The sequence below is a fragment of the Ascaphus truei genome, chromosome 1 (assembly GCF_040206685.1).
Source record: "Ascaphus truei isolate aAscTru1 chromosome 1, aAscTru1.hap1, whole genome shotgun sequence".
Classification (NCBI taxonomy): Eukaryota; Metazoa; Chordata; class Amphibia; order Anura; family Ascaphidae; genus Ascaphus; species Ascaphus truei.
The window spans coordinates 166680859-166702416 of NC_134483.1; the positions used below are offsets into that span (position 1 = coordinate 166680859).

Sequence of the window (21558 nt, forward strand, 5' to 3'; positions counted from 1 at the left end):
ACCTAGCAGTTTCTCTATTGCCATTCAGAGGAGGTTAGAGAAACACCAATCTAGGGCAGTGAGGGTCTGCTGTACTCATTGATCTATAATATTTATTGTTGCTCCATTGTATTAACTATAAATAGTGTGGGAAGGTTAGAAAAATCTAATCATAGTCAATATCGCATCATATTCAAGCGTGAGGGAAGGTGCGGAATCTTGTTTTATTTATTACATTCTTGGGTGTCTACAACACGTTTTCAGCGATTCCCGTCCCCCGGAGTGATGAATTTAAAACGCAATAAAATGTTGCCCTGTTAACACTGTCAGTCCTTTTTCCCCCAAAACAGAATCCCAAACCATCTATGCAGGAGGGCTTTGCATTGGCACTACCTGATTACTGTAGCATAGTTTTCAACATATCGAGTCACAACAGCTGTTCAACAACTCAAGGAGATGCACACCCAGAAAATAACTCCTTATGAGGTCATATGTTTAGACGGGATAAGATTTTAAGCACACAGTAATGACTCAGAGTTTGTGTAAATCTTCCTCCTGCCCGGGCCCTATATGAAAGGCATTAACTTATCTCCTTGAGGAACCGGTCCTGGGGTCATAGGTGTTGTGGGGGAAAAAAACTCTCTTGTTTGGGCGGTGTTGGTCAATGGTGGTTTCTTTTCTTCACTGCGTCGCCGTGATGCAGTGTCACAGCTTAACAGCTGCTTGGGTCTCCTGTCGGCGTATCTCAACTTTTTTAACATAAATGGGTTTATTTTCCTTTCTAGGTCATACTAGAAGGCATATTAGGAGCAGATGAAACGAGCAGCATTGCTGTCTTTGAACTAAAGATGACTACTGGGTACTGCATTGGTACGTATATTATTAACATACACATCATATCGGAGGACATATCTCTTCCGTGTAATCATATCATTGGCAGATTACACATTCTCTTTAGCTGTTCTATATCACAATAACATATCACGTACTAACTATACGTTTTTATAATATTGTTGACACAGTGAATTGTAGTTAATCACAGCATATCAAACCAGAGTGGACAAGTAAACAGGTTACTTGCAAATGTGGTTTCAAATAATGTGTTTCATGTCCCAAGTACTTTTAGGCTGAGTGTGCTCCTATAACACATACAAGAATAGGCAGTTGAGGACAGAAGACATAAGATATTCCTACACATCTGAAGTTAGTCAGTTATCTTTAGAAAGATTACGTGTATGTAGGAATAATGCTAGCATTCCACAGGCTCTGTGTCATTCTAGAATGTAACTTTGAAGAAAACCATCTTTGTGGTTACATGAACCACTGGAATCCAAATGTAAACTGGTTTGTTGGTGGAGGCAACATCAGAAATTCCAAGTCTACCCTTCCCAAAGACGATCACACACTTAACAGTGAACTGGGTAAGTTAAGGGGTGTCTGCTTCAAATGAAACAATATTTTGTAGTCAAAGGAAGAGAGTTAAATAAGGAAATATGTTATGCAGTCAGTAATATCCGTGTTACATGGCAGTGTTGGTACAGAATGTGTACAGAATGTCACAATTTATACCACCACATCATACCAGAGGAGACAATAAAGCCAGCTACTGTACATCTGTATATACACAGCAAAAATATTTTTTTTAGGCATGCATGCCAACTAAGTCACTTTTTTTTAATCAAGTATTATATGTCTGATACAAATCATTAGTCAGATGAATTTTCACCATGTTAGAAATTTGAGGCCAACAAAAAGGAAACTTTTTGAAACACTGATACAGAATTCTATACATAAAATGTACAACTCTTCCATAACTCCTTTATAACTAATCCCCAGGTGCCTTAGAATGGCTGGCTGTGGGAAGAAGAAAATATTAGGTGCATATAGCTAGAAAAAGTTAGTAGTTACAGGTTGGATCATACAACCATGCCAATGAATGCCATGAAATAATACTATTTATCTATGCTTGAGCAATGCGTGTTTTTTCCCAAAAAGCTAGTTTTTCAACTAATTAGTTAAATACTACTGAACAAATGACATTAAGCATGGATAAACTAACATCTTTCAGCTCAGTGCTAATAACAAAAAAAAAAGGCGTCAGAGGGGCAATTCTTCCCAGGACCAAATAACTCATTCAAATTACATATTTACGGGGTCTCATCTGGATAATAGAGACCCTTTTTTAAATCTAAATGTGACCGCTATAGGCTATAAGTATGTTTAATGTATTTTTTTAAAGTTGGGGTTTCATCTCCTCTGACTGCTCCCTTTTGTGTGATGTCACTGGGAGATCAGCTTGTACAGCCAGAGCCCCCTCACACTCCCTCCCCTTATGTTTGTTGGCTTATCCTACCCGCATGATAACGACCAGGTGAGGGAAGGATAAAGAAAACACCTGATTGACAAACATTTCCCCAGTCAGAGGCCCCTCCGAAATGGGGGATTGCACCTTAAAAACCTTCTTTAATATCCTTTGAAGTGTGCGATCAGCCAAAAAGCTGCTATTCAAGTCAACCCCAATTCTCTGCTTCGGATTAAGGCTCTTGGTCCCTAACTGATCGAGGGAACATGTAGACGATCTTCTGTATTGGCTACTCCTCCTGTTTTACTGAATCTTATCTTCTTATTTGTAGGTCACTACATGTATGTTGACTCTATTTATGTCAAGCATTTTCAGGAAGTGGCTCAGCTGGTCTCTCCCGTGATTGCAACCCCCATATCAGGTTGCCTATCCTTTCATTATCAACTTCAGCGTAACAATAGCAATCTCTTTATGGTCTATATCCGAGATTTGCATGGCTCATATGAAGAGATCTGGAAAATGGATGGAGTGAGACCAGGAGAATGGAATTCAGCTGAAGTTGATTTAACTGCACTAGTCCCAGTAGAGGTAAGATGAACTTAAAGTCTGGCTATGCCCTCTGAAACTGTAATCTTAAAATGTATATGTGTAACGGTGCTTCCCCCACCCGATGGGAGATCCCCCTGTTACCAGGTGTATGGTGCATGCTACCTGTTGGTTCACAAGAGGCTGAGTTGTCCGCTGATGGTTGTGGGGACTGCAGGACAGGCTTCTGGGGTATATACCTGACATTTACTCCATGGTACACAGCGGCTCCATCGGCCATAAGCTCCAGATGTATGGAGGCGATCTCCTACGGTAGAAACGGTTACCTCTCCTCCCCTCCCCCCCCCCGTAAGATCACACACCAGGCAGGAGGTATATTCAACTGGAACCAGCTTTATTCCAGTACACTTCACAGCACACTGCAGTTCTCTGCCCAACACAGTCTCTGTTCTAGTCTCCCAAACTCAGGATGGTCCCTGGACCTTCACTACGGGTTAAGGGCCCCCACAGCAGTACCTGCTGTTCCCCAGCCCTCAAGCAGGACCAGGGGAATAGGTGACCACTCACACTCCCCTAAGGGAAGAGAACCAGGCCCTGCCAGTGCTCAGCAGGCCGGTGTGATACCTTGTCTCTCTCACGGTAGAGACACACTACTCAATTTGGGGTTGCACTTCCCTAAAGTAAAGTAAGGAGAAGGTACAGTACTAGGTCTGAACCCAGGATTGGGCAGAACACAGACCAAGTTACATCTCCTCCCCTGTCACTCAAGGGACTGCATGTGTGGGGAAAACCCATGATTGGTACTGGCACTGCCTGCTCTTACCAGGACTTGCATGCCAGTGAGGGCAGAATAGTAGCCAGAAACCAGCCATGGCTACATATGTATACTTATTCTTGTTATTATTTTTGCCGGCATATTTACTGAAGATTTCATGCTTAAATAACGCAGCGATAACTGGGGGCTAAGTTTAACGGCTAATTTGCATCCAAATAGTTATGCATCGTCTAATAACATATGCAAGTGTTAAATTTACAATCAGTATCACAAATAAGCATGTAAATGTATGCACATGAAGAATGATCAGGTAATTACTTATGTGCTTGCTACTCACTAAACTCCGATACCTGGTGACACCGGGGTTCCACCAAAAACAAATTGCCATTTTTTTATCACCTACCCCAGATTGTCAGGTCAACCCATGACCAGTTGGCCACTTGGGCTACTTAAGCGTAACTAAAGGTGCAGTTACTAGAGGTAACTCTCAATGTATTACTTCCTGGTAAAATATTTTATAAATAAATCTCCTTGGTGTCTGAAGGCATTCCTTTGTAATGCGTATGTAGCCTCGTGCACCAAAGGGGTAAATAGTTTTCTGCCATAGGGTTTTGTTACAAGTTTTTTTTTACATAATTCAATGATAAAAACCTAAACAACACCCCCCACCCATGCAGGTTTCTGAGTTAACGCCTATTTGTATTGCTAGCGGTATTTAACACTGAGGTACTGATTTTTTTGGGTGTATGCAAATTAGATGTTTTTTTCAAGGAAGCGGAACCAAGATGAGATAGTGGGGAGTTTCAGTTACACTGCATCCTCCCTGATACTCCCAGGAAAAGCTGCCTGGGCTGCATTCTGGGGAGGGACTAGACGATAACAGAACCGTGGTCAGGATGGTGATCCTGGTGTAGATACGATATGCAACTGAATATTTTTTTTTGTATCTCTGGAAATGTCACCCATACCATTTTTACTTAAAACTTAAGAACCCAAACACGGCTTGTGGGCCACGCATCAGATGTCCCTGCAATAAATGGGAACCCGACCAGCTGTGGGAAGTGCATTGCAAGATTTTATTATGCTGACAATAACAAGCTATTTTTAAGGTGAGCTTGCAGAACAATCCTGTCTCTGTCAAGTTAAAGCACCAGAACGTGTTTTTAAAAAAAAATAGGTTTGAAGCAGGGGGGGTCTCTGGAACTCAAACCCGCTCATTTCAGCTCCGGGACCCCCTTCACCTCGAGATTCTTGCCTCCGTAGGGGCTGATGGTAGCAGCTCTGCAGCTTTAAAGGTCTTTGTCACGCGGGCCAATAGGAGGCCGCATGACGCTGGAGATTTAATCCGCCATTTCAATAGCCCCACACAGGCCAGCAGGAGCTGCTAACGCCACCCCCGACGTAAGTATCTGGGGACGCATGGGGGAGCTGAAATGAACACAGTTGAGCTCGGGAACCCCCCTGCTTCAATCCTATAACAAACAAAAAAAAGGAATGCAGGATTGCGGCTTTAAGGGAACTGCACCTTTTTAAAAAAAAATGTATTTCCCCCTGTGTGGGAAGCAGGGGGTCTCCCAAGATGAACTGCGTTCATTTCCACGGACCCCATGCTTCCCGAGATACTTGTATGTACAGGCATACCCCGGTTTAAGGACACTCACTTTAAGTACACTCGCGAGTAAGTACATCTCGCTCAATAGGCAAACGGCAGCTCACGCATGCGCCTGTCAGCACGTCCTGAACAGCAATACCGGCTCCCTACCTGTACCGAAGCTGTGCGCAAGCGGGGAGACTATAGAGCCTGTTACAAATGCGTTATTTACATCAGTTATGCACGTATATGACGATTGCAGTACAGTACAAGCATCGATAAGTGGGAAAAAGGTAGTGCTTCACTTTAAGTACATTTTCACTTTACATACATGCTCCGGTCCCATTGCGTATGTTAATGCGGGGTATGCCTGTATAGGGAAACCAAAAGGTTCACCAATCAGGCGCTCAGAAAAGTCAATGAAGTTGCTGAATCCTGCTCATATATTGGGTATAAGTAGATAGGGTCACGGCTAATCTTCAGTATAAACTCGCCAGTGTAAACAGTCTCTCCTAACAATTGGCTCTCACCAGAGCTCTAGTGGTATTGAAAATAGAGAAACTCTCGGTTTGTGAAGCAAATCGAGCCGAGCCTGTGTATGATGTAATCCTCCGACGAGCAGGCACACCGCAGTCCACCAGGTAACTCCTCCGTCCCGGTGAATGGTCTATGACCAGCGGGGCCTGAACTGATCAGCTGATGCAGCAACCCGGCGTGCTACCGGAAGCAAACGGGAACCAATGATATTCCTCCCACCGGAGAAAGGAACGATGCACCGCCGTGTAGAAAAAATAGCAGCAAAGGCTGCTGACTAAAAAAAGATTTTTTGGAGCATAGTAGTGTAGTTCTGGCGTTTTGACAAAGCGCTTCGGCGTGAAACGCGTCACAGGATCCGCCAGAACTACACTACTATGCTCCAATAAATCTTTTTTTAGTCGCCACTATTTTTTCTACACGGCGGTGCATCGTTCCTTTCTCCGGTGGGAGGAGTATCATTGGTTCCCGAGATACTTACCTCGAAAGGGCCTGCCGGTATCTCATATCTGTTTAAAGGTCACGCTGGCCAAGGAATGACATCGCGGCTTTCTATTGGCCCGCAGTATGCAGGCTCAGCCGAGGCTGCTACCGGCAGCACATTTAGAAGTAAGTATCTCGGGAAGCAGGGTGTCTCCAGAGCTGAAATGAACACGCTTTCATCCCAGAGACCCCCTGCTTCCCATCTAGTCCAAACAAATCCCCCAAGAGGTAAAGTGAGAATGAGTCCTGAAAGCTTGATTTACTGTATTGTATATTTTGCTAGTCCAAATATTAAACAATGTCAGCTTCTGTTGAGGTACTAATTTGTGCACAATTCAAACCGGAATAACACAGCTACCAAAACGTCATTCCTTTTAGTTAGACAATGATCAAAATTATAATTCTTCCTTAGAAAGACAAACATGAAATAAAAGCCTCCACTACAAGCCTAATGCATGCAAATCACGTCTCCAAAGCACAGTTAATGACACGATTATTTTTCTTGCAGGTTGTTTTTGAAGTTGCTTTTAATGGTATACAAGCAGGATATGTTGCTTTGGATGACATTTCATTCTCCCCAGAATACTGCAGTGGTGAGAAAGGTATGGGTTCTCTGCTTCATTTCACCTGCACATTCTCCTCTAGTGGTAGTCACTTTTACCTCTGCGTTGTCTTTGTTACAGGATCTAGTTAATGCCATCACTATAAACAGAACTTGGTATATCTTCCCTATTCCTGGAAAAGTACTGTATAGTGCCTAACTTTCAGCATCGTCATGACATGCAGAGCTGGAGTTATGTAGAAAGTAAGCACCATGTTTTTAGGTGTGTCAAAACTAAAACAATAGAACTCTAAGCAAAATAATAATATACACTGTTTAACTATAATTTAATATACTTATGACACTTCTTTATAGTGATAAAAGGTAGGCATATCAAAGAAGTTACTAATGCTTCAAAGTTCTAATACATTTACACCGAAAAGGCGAACCGCACAGCAAGGTTAGTGTAAAAGTAACACATCTTTACTACAACAGAAAATATTTGGCATTCACCACATTAACCAATAGTCAGTATGAGGCATTCAGACATCATCACCAAAGGTAGGGTTACAAACTGACTCTTAGACACCCATGAATGTCTATTCAGTGCAGGTTTTGGCATTAGATCAGCTGGAGCTGACCCAAACATTTAAAGCAAAGCCTCGGCAAGATCATTTTTTTTTTTTTTTTTTTTAATATACCAACCTCATTTTAAAAAAGTGAGCCGGCTAGACTTGACAGTCAGTTGGCAAACTAAACCCATCTTTTCGTCACTTTATTCCAATAGGTTTACATTTTTACTGAAGTGTTGTGTTTCCTCTGTGACTGCTCAGTGATTGGTTGCTTGGAAAATTCAGTTGTGCACTGCGTAAATGTGACAACTGGTGTGAAACAGTGCCGGACGTAAACATAAACTAACTAAGCTACAGCTTAGGGCCTCACAATAGGAGGGGCCTCACAATAGGAGGGGCCTCAACAATAGGAGGGGCCTCAACAATAGAAAATATCCATGCATTTCAAGTTTTAAAATCGGATGATAAATAAGGAAGTTCTGGGAAAAAGAAGATTCTCTATAAATGTGGACATTTTGGTTCAAATACAGTATGACCCTGAGCATCATGTGCATCGAAAGTGACAAACTATCGTTTGAAGACATCAATGACTATGCTGGCCAAAAATCCTGAAATAAATTTTTTTTATATTAAAATTAATGGGATGTGCAAACACTGTTCATTTTAGCTTTACACCGTCATCAACATATAGAACAATGTATAATATTTTCATTCATTGCAGTTTCATGTTTATATTTTCAATGGTCCCTTCAGTCAGAATAATAAATCTTTTTCAAATGTTTAGGGCCTTCTAAACTTGACCTAGCTTAGGGCCTCAGAAGGTCAAAGTCCGGCCCGTGTGAAACCTTTTCTCCTTGATATAGGTTTATCTTTGGCAAGTTAGGACACATTTGGACAGGCAGTGTGAAAATGTGTTGGAGTTTTCGGGCATCCAATCTTCGTGGAGAAAAAGTCTTACATTTTAAGAAGTGTGTAGTCCTACTCTGTTTTGTTTATTTACGGTAGCATGTTGATTTTAAGGGAGGGTGTACAAAGCATGCTATATCGGCTAGGACATTTGGCCGCGGCCGTTAAGCCGTGACCAAAAGACCGCTGGCTCTTGGCCTTGACTCACCCCGCAGCCAGTACAGCCCGCCGCCGGCCGCTTTGCTGCTAAGTGACTAAACTTACCCCTTCCCCTAAAACCCCCTAATGTTAACCCCTATTACTAACACTTGCCGCTACCCTAAAAACCTTAACCCCCTTACCCTAAAGCCCTTTACCCTAAGCGTCCGGCAGCGTAGAGGCTGTGGCGGAGGGTCCCCCTGTGGCTAATCGCAGGCGGGGTGTTGGCCGCAGCAGAAAGACCTGGACCAAAAGTCCCATTGCTAGCTATATTACGTTCAACACGTTTTAGTGAAAATATAGAGTAATATAGACTAATATAGACTAAAAGATTACTGCTGTATAAGGAATTTTTATTTTTAGCTATCTTTACAGACCCTTTGAGATGTTATTGCTATTGTTTCTCCATAATACTCCTTTTTATGTGTGTTCTGCTAAGTGCCTATCTGATTCTGGCAAGTACTTTTGGCACAAAAGGCATGTGATCTAATTGTTTGGGATTGGTGACAGCTGAGTTTATAAATGCATCTCTTTTCCATAACAACCAAATGTTATATAGTCTTGGAAACAGATTCATCTCATCTCCGATGGATATTAGTCAGCATTGTTCCCATTGGACATTGTACTGACTTTTCATGGCCACTGCTGTTTTATCTTACGAAGTCATAGAAACATATCTATCAATCTACATCACAATGTGTGTCTATATGTATATGTACATTATGTGTGCATATACTGTACAGTATACGTAGCAATGCACGTAGAAAGAGTAAGAGAGTAAGTTTTTTTTAAAAGATTCAGAAAAGTAAAAAATAAAAAAAAAGACCTTTTGCAAACCATAAGTAAACTTTCTAACAAGATTACTGGTAAGCAGGGCCCAGGACTAGAGTTACGTATGGGGGCCCCCTTGCCCAGCGCCGCCCCCCCCCTGTGTTTTGTGAGCCCCCCCCCCCCCATTTCACACCTCACGGGCCTCCTTTATTCCCCCCCCCCCTTTTCCCATGTATTTCTCCCCCCTCTGTCTAACTCCCTCTTCCTCACTCACCCCCCTCCTGCCTCGCTTGTATTTATCTCCCCTGCGTCTCACTCTTACTCCATCTTTTCCTCCCTCCTCTCGTACCAAAAACCTAAATACATACAAACCCCGCCACACCCCAAATACATACCAACCCCCCCAAAAATACATATAAATCCCCCCCAATACATAATAAAAATACACCCACCTCCCCAATACATAATAAAAATACACCTACCCTATATTGGGGGATACATAATAAAAATACACCCCACAATATAAATTAAAAATACACCCCCCCATACATGATAAAATTACATACACCCCCAATACATAATAAAAATACAACCCCCATTAAATAATAAAAATACACCCACCCCCCAATATATATTAAAAATACACCCCCCAACCCCAATACATAATAAAAATAACACCACTTTCCCCCCATACATATAAAAAAAACAGACTTACCTTGGGGATGGTCTCAGATATCTGGCCGGGCCCGGTGGCTGCGGTGGGCCGGGAGGCCGGACAAAGCAGTTGCCGCCGGGTCTCAGCTCTCCACCAGCTGCAAGCCTCTCCCTCACTGTCCCACGCCGAACTTCCAGCGTCAGCGCGCGCCGGGCCTCCCTCTCATGCTGGCGTGGGCGCCGTAAGCTGGGCCAAGCTTACTTCCGGCACGCTCAGAGAAGCCTGTCGTGCGCCAGCGTCGGAAGCTCGGCGTGGGACAGAGTGAGAGAGAGGCCTGCAGCTGAGCGAGAGCCGGAGCCCGGCGGGCAGAGGACCGGCAGCCGGGCCCCTTGCAGTCACCGGGCCCGGGACACTTGTCCCGGCTGTCCCCTCCTGTTGGCAGCCCTGCTGGCTAGCCACAAATGCAACACAATGGCAAAGGCACACTTAAAATTCCCATTTAGTTACCATATATTTTCTCTAACTACAGACTGAAATGTTGGTCTAATAATACATTGAAATACATCTGCAAATACACTATGGTTGATGGAAGTATTTTTAGGATTAAACAGTACTGTGCAGGATGTTACAATGATGTCATGGCAGTGAAAAAATGAATGATCTGCAACGTATGCGTTGGTATTCAGGTCACTGTGCCTGTTTGAACGGCTGGATGGTTTTAGGTACGATTTCGTGATGGAAATAAAATGTTCTTTCCTTTTGATCTTTGTTCCTGTTTTTTGTTTTTTATGGTTATGTTGAAAGACATTTTTTTTTCTTTTCCTTTTGTAAGAATAAAATAATGAAATCCACGTGGAGGTCTGAATAAGAAATGACATCAATCCTTTGCATCTAGGTCTGTGTGCATTATGTCCCAGATTCAGATTCTCAGGAATTTATTCTAAATAACAGTTTTATGCTAGAAAAACATAGACTGGGAACTGCTTCTCTTTGTTTATCCTGAAGTGGTTCTCTCCTGGAAGTTATTAAATACAGTATTAAAGTTATTAAAGTATTACGTTATTAAATACTGTATTAAATATAGTAATGCTGCATTTATTTATTTTTCCAGGAATTGTCTTCAATGCACAAGAAGCCGGATGTGGTTTTGAGGATAATCTGTGCCAGTTTCATCAGGATAATAAAGATGGCTCTGGGTGGAACAGAGTGAAAGTAAAACCCAATGCATACAGGATAGGGGATCATACAACTGGACTGGGTACACAAATCATTGAAAATATATTACTCTATTTTTTTTTTTTATATATATAGTAGTGCAATTAAGTAATCCAACAACTCGGAATTGGTCATCAACATATTTAGCCATGGAAAATATCCACTCTGTAGTATGAAAATACTGTATGAACTCCTTATTGGGGCCTCCATACAACGGAGATTCCGGCCTGTCTCCAATATAGGCTGCGTCCTCACAATGTGCATTACCCCAACACATTTAATACTAGTCCCTTCCACCAGGCGGCTCCTGGTAATAGGAAGGTGTATTTTTATTGATTCGCTATGTTTATGGCTTCGTAGCGAGAAGCGGTTTATCTTTTTTTTAATCTAATTTTTACCAATGTTAGATACATGAGGTGGTTGCGGGGGGAACTATTGCAGCTGTTGTGCTCCGCTGCATAAACCTGTGACCCGGAGAGAGTACACTGGCATTGCCATTACTACCACGTTATTGTCAATGAGGTCTGTGCATTAAGGAAAATAAATGTGTGCTTCGATCCACTGCATTCCTTTCTGTACACACTGCATCAAATGCTAATTGTGTGTTAATCAGGGTTCGCACATTTGATGCAGGGTGTTACACTGAGGTTCACATCGCCTCAAGCCTGGTAGGGTTTTGTGAGGTTGAAAAAAACAGAAACATTGCAGAAACAAGATGGAGAATTTGATGCTCAGAATATGGATGTCACTTAATACCTCCCTTTTTCCTTGTAATTGATAGTCTCTAATGTGCAAGCTGATGGTAGCAGGAAAAGATCAGACCAAAATATGTTGACAGATTGCCGCTAAGTGTTGCAGGAGGAAAATGCTTTTCATACTGTAGCAACAACTATACTGATGCATAGACCTCCATTGTTGACAGATTGTAATCGTACTGTACATGTCTATTGTACAGCTGTCTGCAGGACACATTTCAGTGACTATGCACATTAAGGTGGCTGGTGCACCATGTCTGCAATGTTGCAATGTCTGGGCTACACAAAATATTTTGAATATGGCATCTGAATCGCAATCTTTTCCTGCATCTGTTGTGCTCCATTTCATAGTCTGTATTATCTTTGTTTTTTGGTTATCCAATTTCATGTAAAATTACAAGTGGTTCTTACCGCTACCAGGCATAAGACCAGTAGCCAAAATCATGAGCTCTGGAAAAATGATCCATCAAGTGTTTAATATCCAAGAGCCATTACGGTAGGGTATGTGTTACAATGCGTTGCTGATCCCTCTGGCAGCGAAGAGATTAACACTCTTAACCCCTTATTAAACCACATCCCCTAATACCTCTTTGTCAGCCAATTTACCAAGTGTATGTGGAAGATGTCTGTGTGGAAGCCTTCTGAAATCCTAACTGGCACCATCCCCAAATGTTATTATTTTTCAGACAAGTTGCTCTATAAAGCATGGTTTATTAGGAGTTAACAACCTATTGATTGCAATGTCTCAGGGGAACTGTCTGCTAAAATGAATGAAAGTAGTCATTGCAGGTCTGGATTATGCTTACTAAATGTAGTGTTTTGCAGGCTATTTCATGCTGGCTAATACACGGTTTACATCGCAGCCTGGCTACTTTGGACGCCTCTACGGGCCTTCCTTGCCAGGAAACATGCAGTATTGTCTGCGTTTTTTTTATGCGCTGTATGGCTTTTCTAAAACGAGCGACACCCTGGCTGTGTACATCTTTGAAGAGAACCACGTTGTTCAAGAGAAAATCTGGTCTGTGCAGGAATCCCCCAGAGGGGTCTGGCTGCAAGCTGAAATCAACATACAAAAACCAATGCCATGCAAGGTATGCAATATTTAGCACTCTGGTTATGGCATTACTCTGATCAGGGATCCTATGTGTACAGGTACCAATATAACTTTTTTGGTTCCTAAAATTAGTGCAAATCTCTATAAAACGACACCAATATGTGTTGATATAAATGGATATATCTTCTCGAATGTAAATATATACTGTAGAAATCTTCAATTTAGACAGCACATGTGTAGAGGAGACAAAAACTCGATTTAAAACGCATTCCACATATTCAGAAATAGGAGGAGAAAAGCTCACTTAAAGCTTCACAGTATACCATTTGGCCCCCTGGCTATCAGACTAATCATAGCCCCGGGTATGGCAAGGACGCCTTCTCTGGCCATCCAGCCTGCTCAGCGTCATGTACAACATCCTCAATGCGTTTCGTGTGATCCCGCTCTTCCTCAGGAGTATGACGTACACCAACTTTGTAGTGCGACTCTCCTTCTATAGTGATCTATAAATCACACTCCAATATAATATCATCCAATAAAACCTACGTATATCATATTTAAAATCGATTTGTTGACTGATTATTGTACTATTAACAAATCGCTTGAAAATCTGTACAAAAATACAATAAATTCAGATCCATCTCAGAGATATATTAATATATTTCTATGAAATGGATGGATCTGTATTTATTGTATGTTATACATTTTCAGTGTCAGTGGTATAATAATCAGTCAACAAATCTATTTTAAGTATGATATATCTAGGTTTTATTGAATAATATTATTTTGGAGTATGATTGTAATTGTTTTCCTGATAAAGAGATGACTATAAAAGGTGAGTCGTACCCCCGGATTGGTGTATTTCATACTCCCGAGGAAGCTTAGAATCATGCGAAACGCATTGAGGACGTTGTACGTGACACAGAAAGGGTCACACATGTGACGTTGAACAGACCAGCCAGCCACAAAAGGCATCCTTACAATACCTGGGGCTGGGATTAGTCTAGAGCAGTGTTTCCCAACTCCAGCCCTCAGGGAACCAAAACAGGTCAGGTCTTAAGGATATCCCTGCTCCAGCACAGGTGGCTCAGTCAAAATGACTGAGCTGCTGACTGACCCACCTGTGCTGGAGCAGGGAAATCCTTAAGACCTGACCTGTTGGGGTTCCCTGAGGACTGTAGTTGGGAAACACTGGTCTAGAGTATAGATTATACTCTGAAGCTGTAAGTGAGCTTATATACTTTTATTTTTGTATATGTGGGATACATTTTTTAAACAGATTTTGTCTCTTCCTCATACGTACGTATGAATCGATTATTTGTACATTTTAAGACCGTTGAGGTGAACGATGTATCTGCTGGCCGTTACCCATCTGACAAGCTCCAGAGGAGAGGAGATGATCTGGTGATTTGATCAACCGACTCCAGAAACCGAATAGAGGATACTATGGGACTTGAAATGTGAGCTATATGAAAAGGACTCTCTACATATGTAGTTTACTTCTTTTTTCAGTATATTGTTATTATTTATTTTTTCCAATTGTCTAATCTTGGTATTTTAAGCACTAGAGATGAAAACAATTCTGACAAACATATACTATAGTTTCACATTATGTTCTGTTGGATTTTTCTTAGCAGGTGCTACTGTGTTCACTTATAGAATGCCCTGCACATGTACTGTATACACTGTCATGTTGGTTATATAAATATTGCAGTAATGGCTAAAGCAAGACGGGAGAGGGTTAAAGGATAACCCAAAAGAATTCCTATTTGCACTCCCCTATACTAATAAATGGCTAGGAAGAATTCAATCCCTGGGTAAACCCCATACACCATTGAGTGAAATACAGTGAAAATACTTTTTAATAAACAGTTATGCAAAGACTAATACAAATATTAAAAGAAGCAGGGAGTGGGTACAGGGAGTGGAGTGAGCAATGTGATCCTACATTGGTTGCTGTAAGAGAACAGCTAACAAATATATAAATTGCTATTAATGCGTTATAACAATCCTATGTATAAACCCTCTTATCAGGCACTAAATCTCTCGTGCCAAGTGAGGTGCCATTACGTGCCAAGATGCAGTAATGGTGTGCCTTTATGTACCCACGGATTCTGGCAGATATAAGCTCTGACAACTTATGTATTGCAGCGTAAACTCCCCTAGGGAGGGACATCACATGATAGCCTTTTATATACATAGGTTGGGCGTGTTACAAGTCCTGGTTATGACTGAGCCATTTACACACCTCACTTGGCACGAGAGATTTAGTGCCTGATAAGAGGGTTTATACATAGGATTGTTATGACGCATTAATAGCAATTTATATATTTGTTAGCTGTGCTCTTGCAGCAACCAATACAGGATCACATTGCTCACTCCACTCCCTGTACCCACTCCCTGCTTCTTTTAATATTTGTATTAGTCTTTGCATAACTGTTTATTAAAAAGTATTTTAACTGTATTTCACTAAATGGTGTATGGGGTTTACCCAGGGATTGAATTCTTCCTAGCCATTTATTAGTATAGGGGAGTGCAAATAGGAATTCTTTTGGGTTATCCTTTAACCCTCTCCCGTCTTGCTATATGTACCTGGTTCCTGTATGCGCCCCTTATCTACACATATATATTAATTTTGTACATTTGGAGAATGGCAACACCCTTTGTTTCATTGTAATGGCTAAAGATAGGAACCACAGACTAGAGAGCGAAGGTTCCTTCCGTGCATTACCATGGTTCTCACTTTCAGCTGAATTCCATTCTGCCGCTTTTCCAGAATCAATGTACACAAAATTATCTTTGTTGCCTTTTAACTTACTGCGAAATAGTTCTAGTTCCCGTGGTGCACAATTGAATTGCAGTTTGAAAAATTCTTACCACAACACACACGTGCATCTGTACCATAGCACTGCATTACCAACTATATTGAAGATGTTGACGATTGAACCGCTGATAATGATTCATTTGCTTACAGTGTTGTAATACTGCTTACATGCATTTTGTTCTTTTGCACGGCAGGCTGCGTTTGTGAGCTGGTGTAAGAGCTTTTGGGACTGTGGCCTTGTGGCACTTGACGATGTATCGGTGAGCATTGGAAGCTGCCAAATAGCTGGTGAGATATTTATTTATTTATTTATAAAATATTTTACCAGGAAGTAATACATTGAGAGTTACCTCTCGTTTTCAAGTATGTCCTGGGCACAGAGTAAAACAAATAGTACGTGGTTACAAGTACAGTTACATAAATGAACAGGGTATACATTATATACAAGACATTGCGTGCACAGATATAGCTTGTAATATGGGGCTAAAAAATACTCTTCAGTGTGAGACGATGTTCTAGTCTTGTCACGTGGCTCTAAGGCAGGTACTGTACTCAAATGTAACACAGTGGGGCTTATTCTAGTGGCTCTGAATTTGTCATTACCAAATGGCATGTTTTGGCATGATCACAAGAAGCGGACTAAAATGTGAGAAATGGAAATCGCATTTTCTAATCCGCTCGATTTGTACTTGTGCTAGAAGTGAGATTACCTGAGTGTGGTGCTAACTTCCCTCCGAAGACTGAAATAGGGCGAGGAGGACTTTCTAACTTCATAGTATCTCTAGTTGTATATATGTCCCCTCAACACCCCTCCAAATAAATTAGGGAGAGATATCTGTGCTGAAAAGAAACATACCTGAGGTACCCTGGGAGATATGTTTATGTCTATACAAAGTATATTTAAATGAGTTACACATCCTAAATGATATCCTTAAGATCAATCAGTCTAAAGACGCTTCTGATGAAGGGGATACTAGTATCAGACCCAACAGGATTAGAACCCGCAAAAGCCCTATTTCAGGCATTGGATGGAAATCGCAATTCCTATCTCACCTGCTTTGAGATATCGAAAGAGAAAAATGCGAGTTGTTTAGAAGCGACTTAACCTTTTGCACTTTTCGGAGCTACTAGAATGCCGCAATTTTGGTCATTCCGCCCAGATTTGCACTGCCAGAATGAAAACGCTTCTTAAAAAAAAGCCTTTATTTTTTGCATGGTTTAGATATGTGAAATGGGCTTACAGAATAGCAAAACATGCAAATTCGCTTCTAAAGTGCACTTCGGAAGCGAGTTGTCACAATTCCGAGCTACTAGAAATGACATACAAAGATTGGTCGGACTCAAAACCTCACCTCAGTACAGTATGAGAAAAGAATGACGCAAAAAGGATATGGAGGCTTTCTGAAGTATTTATATGTTGACTATACCGATGTAGTCTCTGCCACTCACCATTACAAGGTGATACCATGGAGTCCTATGTAAACCATTTTCTGAGGTGTACTGTGTTAAGTGGGGCTTTAATGTGGTCAGAGTTTATTTTAAAATGTAGGGGTTAACAGTTGGAATTTAGGCCAACTACTGTTAATAAACATTGACCGTTTAAAAAAGAAAAAACGAAATAACAAGCCTATCTTCCATGAGAGTCTTACTAACTTGGTAGCCGGATTTAAGCGCCCCTGCTCAGTCCCAAAGCTAAAGCACAGATAAATGACTGCCTCATTTTTGTGACTAAAGTCCACAATAAAAAGAAATATAAAACCATGTTCTTTTGCACTTAATTTGCCAGGTCAAGCAGCTCCCAGTGTCGCTGCGTATATCTCTCCCTCTCCGTCATTGTTGCTGCCTGCAAGTTGTCCTATGTAGCTGACTGAAGTCCCTTCCAAATGTAATCAGTTTTCACCAGTACCTTCAATTCCAATGGCACGGAGCCAAATTCAATCTGAGACTCCCATTCCCTATATAACTCAGCCCTTTGATTTAGGGATCTTAGGAAGCATTTTACACATGCTGCTTCTTCTCACAGAAATCCTGAATATATTCTGATGGACAAGAGGCAGCTATTTGCTCAATTCAGCTATCGAAATGTTGACATACAGCAGTCGTGGGGGCAGGGGGGGTGCACCGCACAAAGTGGGGGGTGTGCACCGCAGGAGGGGCAGGAGAATTTCCAGGGGGGGGGCGCGGCGGCTACAGATGTCCTGCGCTCTCCCCCAAGGCACTTAAATGAAGTGCCGGGGACGACGACCGCGTGAGGCCTCTACAGATTCGCTTACCTGATCCTCGGCGATGCGTCGCCATGGTAACTGGCATCAATTGACGTTTCGGGTCACGTGGCATCACGTTGCCATGGTAACGTGACGTCACATGACGCTGTAGCCGAGAAGGAGAGGGGGCGCGAGGCTGAAGGTAAGGAGGTAGGGGGGGGGCGCAAGTTAAAAACTTTGCGCACCCCTGACATACAGTATGAACGTGCAAATACAGCAGAGCCGTATATAGTGCAATTCAAATAGATCTACATGGTCATTATATCAGCTGTATAACTAATAAATGAAGAGCCTATAAAAACGTTGGGTAAAAATAACACTTGAGTTTTTCTAAATAAAAGATGTCAACGTGATCAGTAGAAATGGGAAAGTTTTTGGTTATTTGCTGTAATTTCAGATCGGATGCCTTCCCCTCCCGGCGAGTGTACCTTTGAAAAAAATGATTGTGGATTTCAGCAAGAGTGGAAAAGCAGAGGGAGTTGGCACAGGATAAGAGGGGAGACTCCTACATCCTACACTGGACCAAAGGGAGACCACACTTCTGGGGTAGGTGAGTTGAGGTACATTGTAAATGTTCAAACCAAGTGGGGTCATATAGCATAGCTCATATGGCAGTAGCAGGTGAAGTTGAGATGCACTGATGGAGTGTATAATATATCTGTTAGAGTCGGCACACTGTATTAACCCGCTGAGTGCCATGGCCCCTCTGTCACTCGTGATCGCTCAGCCACTGATAATGGAATAGGAGGACTCTTCGTGTAAGAACGCAGAACACGATCATATCAAACAAAAATGAGCAATTAGATTGTGACATTGCTACCAAGTCTTGGGGCCCTCGGAGTGCCAGACTCCATAACTCCATAGCCGTGAATCAAGTAACTTTCATTAATAGAGGACTGATAGGTCCCGGCAGCGACCGAAACATTCTCACGATGGTGGGCAATGACAAGACAAAACCAATAAACTCTCTCCCTGGTGTGAACTCGAAAAATGTTGAGGAAACTGCATCAGTAACGTCACAAATGTTAATTACTGTAGATGAAATCATCCAATTATCATACGTCATATAATTCCATTAACATGCCAGACAGAGCATGAATATAAACGAGCACTGGATCATTATACAAATAAAGTGATCATTATGCTAATATTATGCAAAATGATATGTAAACATTGCAGAAACTTTATAGCACATAATCAGATGGCCAGACAGTATGCTGGATAAGCGAGGTAGATAAATATTGATGTTCATTATGGGCTGGATGACGACTGTTCTAGAAAGGTGAAAAATGAAAAAATAATAGATGGCTAGAAAGGGAAAATGGAACGGGTTAAATGAAGGCAGATACTGTAAAGGTGGGGAACAGATCACTATATCACCACAAGTCAGGGGTTAACATTACTACAAACAAAATGGACGAATAGGGCAAAAATGGATACGGCATAATAATTTGCGCTCTGTTTATGTCATACTTTTCACCTTGTCATCCACATTAGTCATGCAGCCCCATATTTCTTTATCCCTTTACCGCATATATAACATACTGTCCGACCTTCTGTGCGAGAACGCTTCTGCAGTGTTAATATATGTACAGATGTCGCCCACGTTATTGCATCCCATGGCGTGCTGCAGCGGGACCTACCCAACACACCAAAGGGAGAAGTCCCATTGGTTTGAATCAGCCGCACGTGAGAAGGGCTATTGCGCTATTTCACCCACCGGAGTGCGTTACGGGTTGTCAATCGCGAAACGTAGATCCTCTATTAATTGAAGTCACTTGATTCACTGTTAATAGTGTGTTTAATTATGGGTTCTAAGCCTAAATAAATAATAGAATTCATCCAGTAGGGAGGTTTTCTTTTTTTTTTAAAGTCTATTGGCCTCAGTCTCAGGCCGTAATGTTACACATCTACATATCTCATCACGAAAGGGCTAAAGCATTTATCCACTGATTTGAATTGCATAATGACATTAACTACTATAATAAGATGTCATATCTAAATGCTGGAAATAGTTAAAGAGGAGAATCTAAAAACAACCTCAAAGCGCTTCCCTCAGTTCCAGCGCACACTGAGCTTGGAGCCAGCGATGTGGTGGCCGGGCTCGGTGCACATGCACAGTAATGCCGCAGCCTGCGCCATGCGCAGCCAGAACGGCGAACATGCGCAGGTACGGTTCGCACCGTGCGCGTGCAGGCCCGTGCAGGCCCGTCCAGCACCGTGCGCATGTGCAGGGCCCCAGAAGTCGGCCGCAAGTTCCATAATCAGCCGTCTGGGCCCTTTCCAATGCCTGGTCCACACAGAACTCGGCCACAGCTTCCATGCTCGGGGGCCTGGACCACACCGAACTCTCTGCTGCACATGTGGGCCCACTCCCAATGCTACACACAAAGACAAAGTCACAGGAAAACAAACAGAGTCTCACACACAGTCACACACACGGTGTCACACAGTCTTACACACACACAGTGACACACACACTGTCTCACACACAGTCACACACATACACAGTCTTACACACAGTCACAAGGAATTCACCGTTAGTATAAATATAGACGTGCAAATAGCTCAAACGTGGAGGGGGCGAGCACGTGCGTTCTAAGTCAAACTTCTTTGCGTTTTCTCACTGACATTGTGTTTTGGATTTTAAATAAAAACATCACCATCACAAATACAATGTCTGCGACAAAACAGTGACAAAGGACAAAGAAGTTTCACTTAAAGTGCGCATGCTTGGCACACACACACTTTTTTTTTGTTTTACATAATTGGAAATGGAGTGTCCTCCGGAGTTGGGGCACACTTATTTCAGCTCCAATGACCATTTGGTTGCAGAGATAATTCCCATTCCCATAAGATTTGACAAGCATATTGTTTTCCTAGGATAGATCGCTAAATCCTGGCCCTTCACTAACAAATGGGAGGGTTTCAGCTACGGAGGACCCACCAGCTCCAATTGTGTAAAATAATCAATGAAAAACTAAATAATTCTCCAAGGTGAGATCGTTGCTTTAAAATGACATAAAAGCTGATTTGAATGAGGTAATAAAGGCTTTTTTATCACTTAAATCTGTATAATTCTTAAATCTAGTTATCCGTCTGTAGCTCAGTGATTTACTCTTATGCTTATCAACGCTATATCCACGTGACATATCAACAGCAAAGAACAAGGCCCCAGTGCACATACAGTACAATGTGTCACATTATTTAATTCATTTCTGTAGGTTTTTTTCTTTTCATAAGTAATTATAGGTCATTTCGTTGTTGTAGTTTTTTTTTGTTTTTTTTTTCAAATGAAGTACAGTTTTGGTCACCACTCCATAAAAAAGACATTATGAAACTAGAAAAAGTGCAGCCACTAAATTAATAAAGGGGATGACAAATCTGATTTGTTTACATTTGAAAAGTGGCGTGTAAGAAGGGATATGATAACTATATATGAATATATTCATGGTCAATACAAGGAGCTTTCAAAAGAACTACTCATCCCAAGGGCAGTACAAAGGACTCGGGGGCATCCCTTAAGGTTGGAGGAAAGGAGATTTCACCAGCAACAAAGGAAAGGGATCTTTACAGTAAGGGCAGATAAATCG

General features: G+C 41.9%; 1 protein-coding gene across 2 annotated transcripts in view; it reads left to right on the forward strand.

The window, feature by feature from the left end:
- Positions 1-21558, forward strand: part of MAMDC2 (MAM domain containing 2) — a 124754-nt gene that overhangs the window by 83118 nt on the left and 20078 nt on the right. Inside the window, exons 4-11 of one of the 2 annotated variants that reach the window (XM_075597827.1) lie at positions 765-849; positions 1260-1400; positions 2613-2869; positions 6719-6812; positions 10965-11111; positions 12649-12914; positions 15896-15989; positions 18363-18515. In XM_075597827.1, coding sequence (XP_075453942.1) covers positions 765-849; positions 1260-1400; positions 2613-2869; positions 6719-6812; positions 10965-11111; positions 12649-12914; positions 15896-15989; positions 18363-18515 — 1237 coding nt within the window. The remainder of the gene's footprint in view (positions 1-764; positions 850-1259; positions 1401-2612; positions 2870-6718; positions 6813-10964; positions 11112-12648; positions 12915-15895; positions 15990-18362; positions 18516-21558) is intronic. The other variant, XM_075597835.1, reaches the window with a different exon arrangement.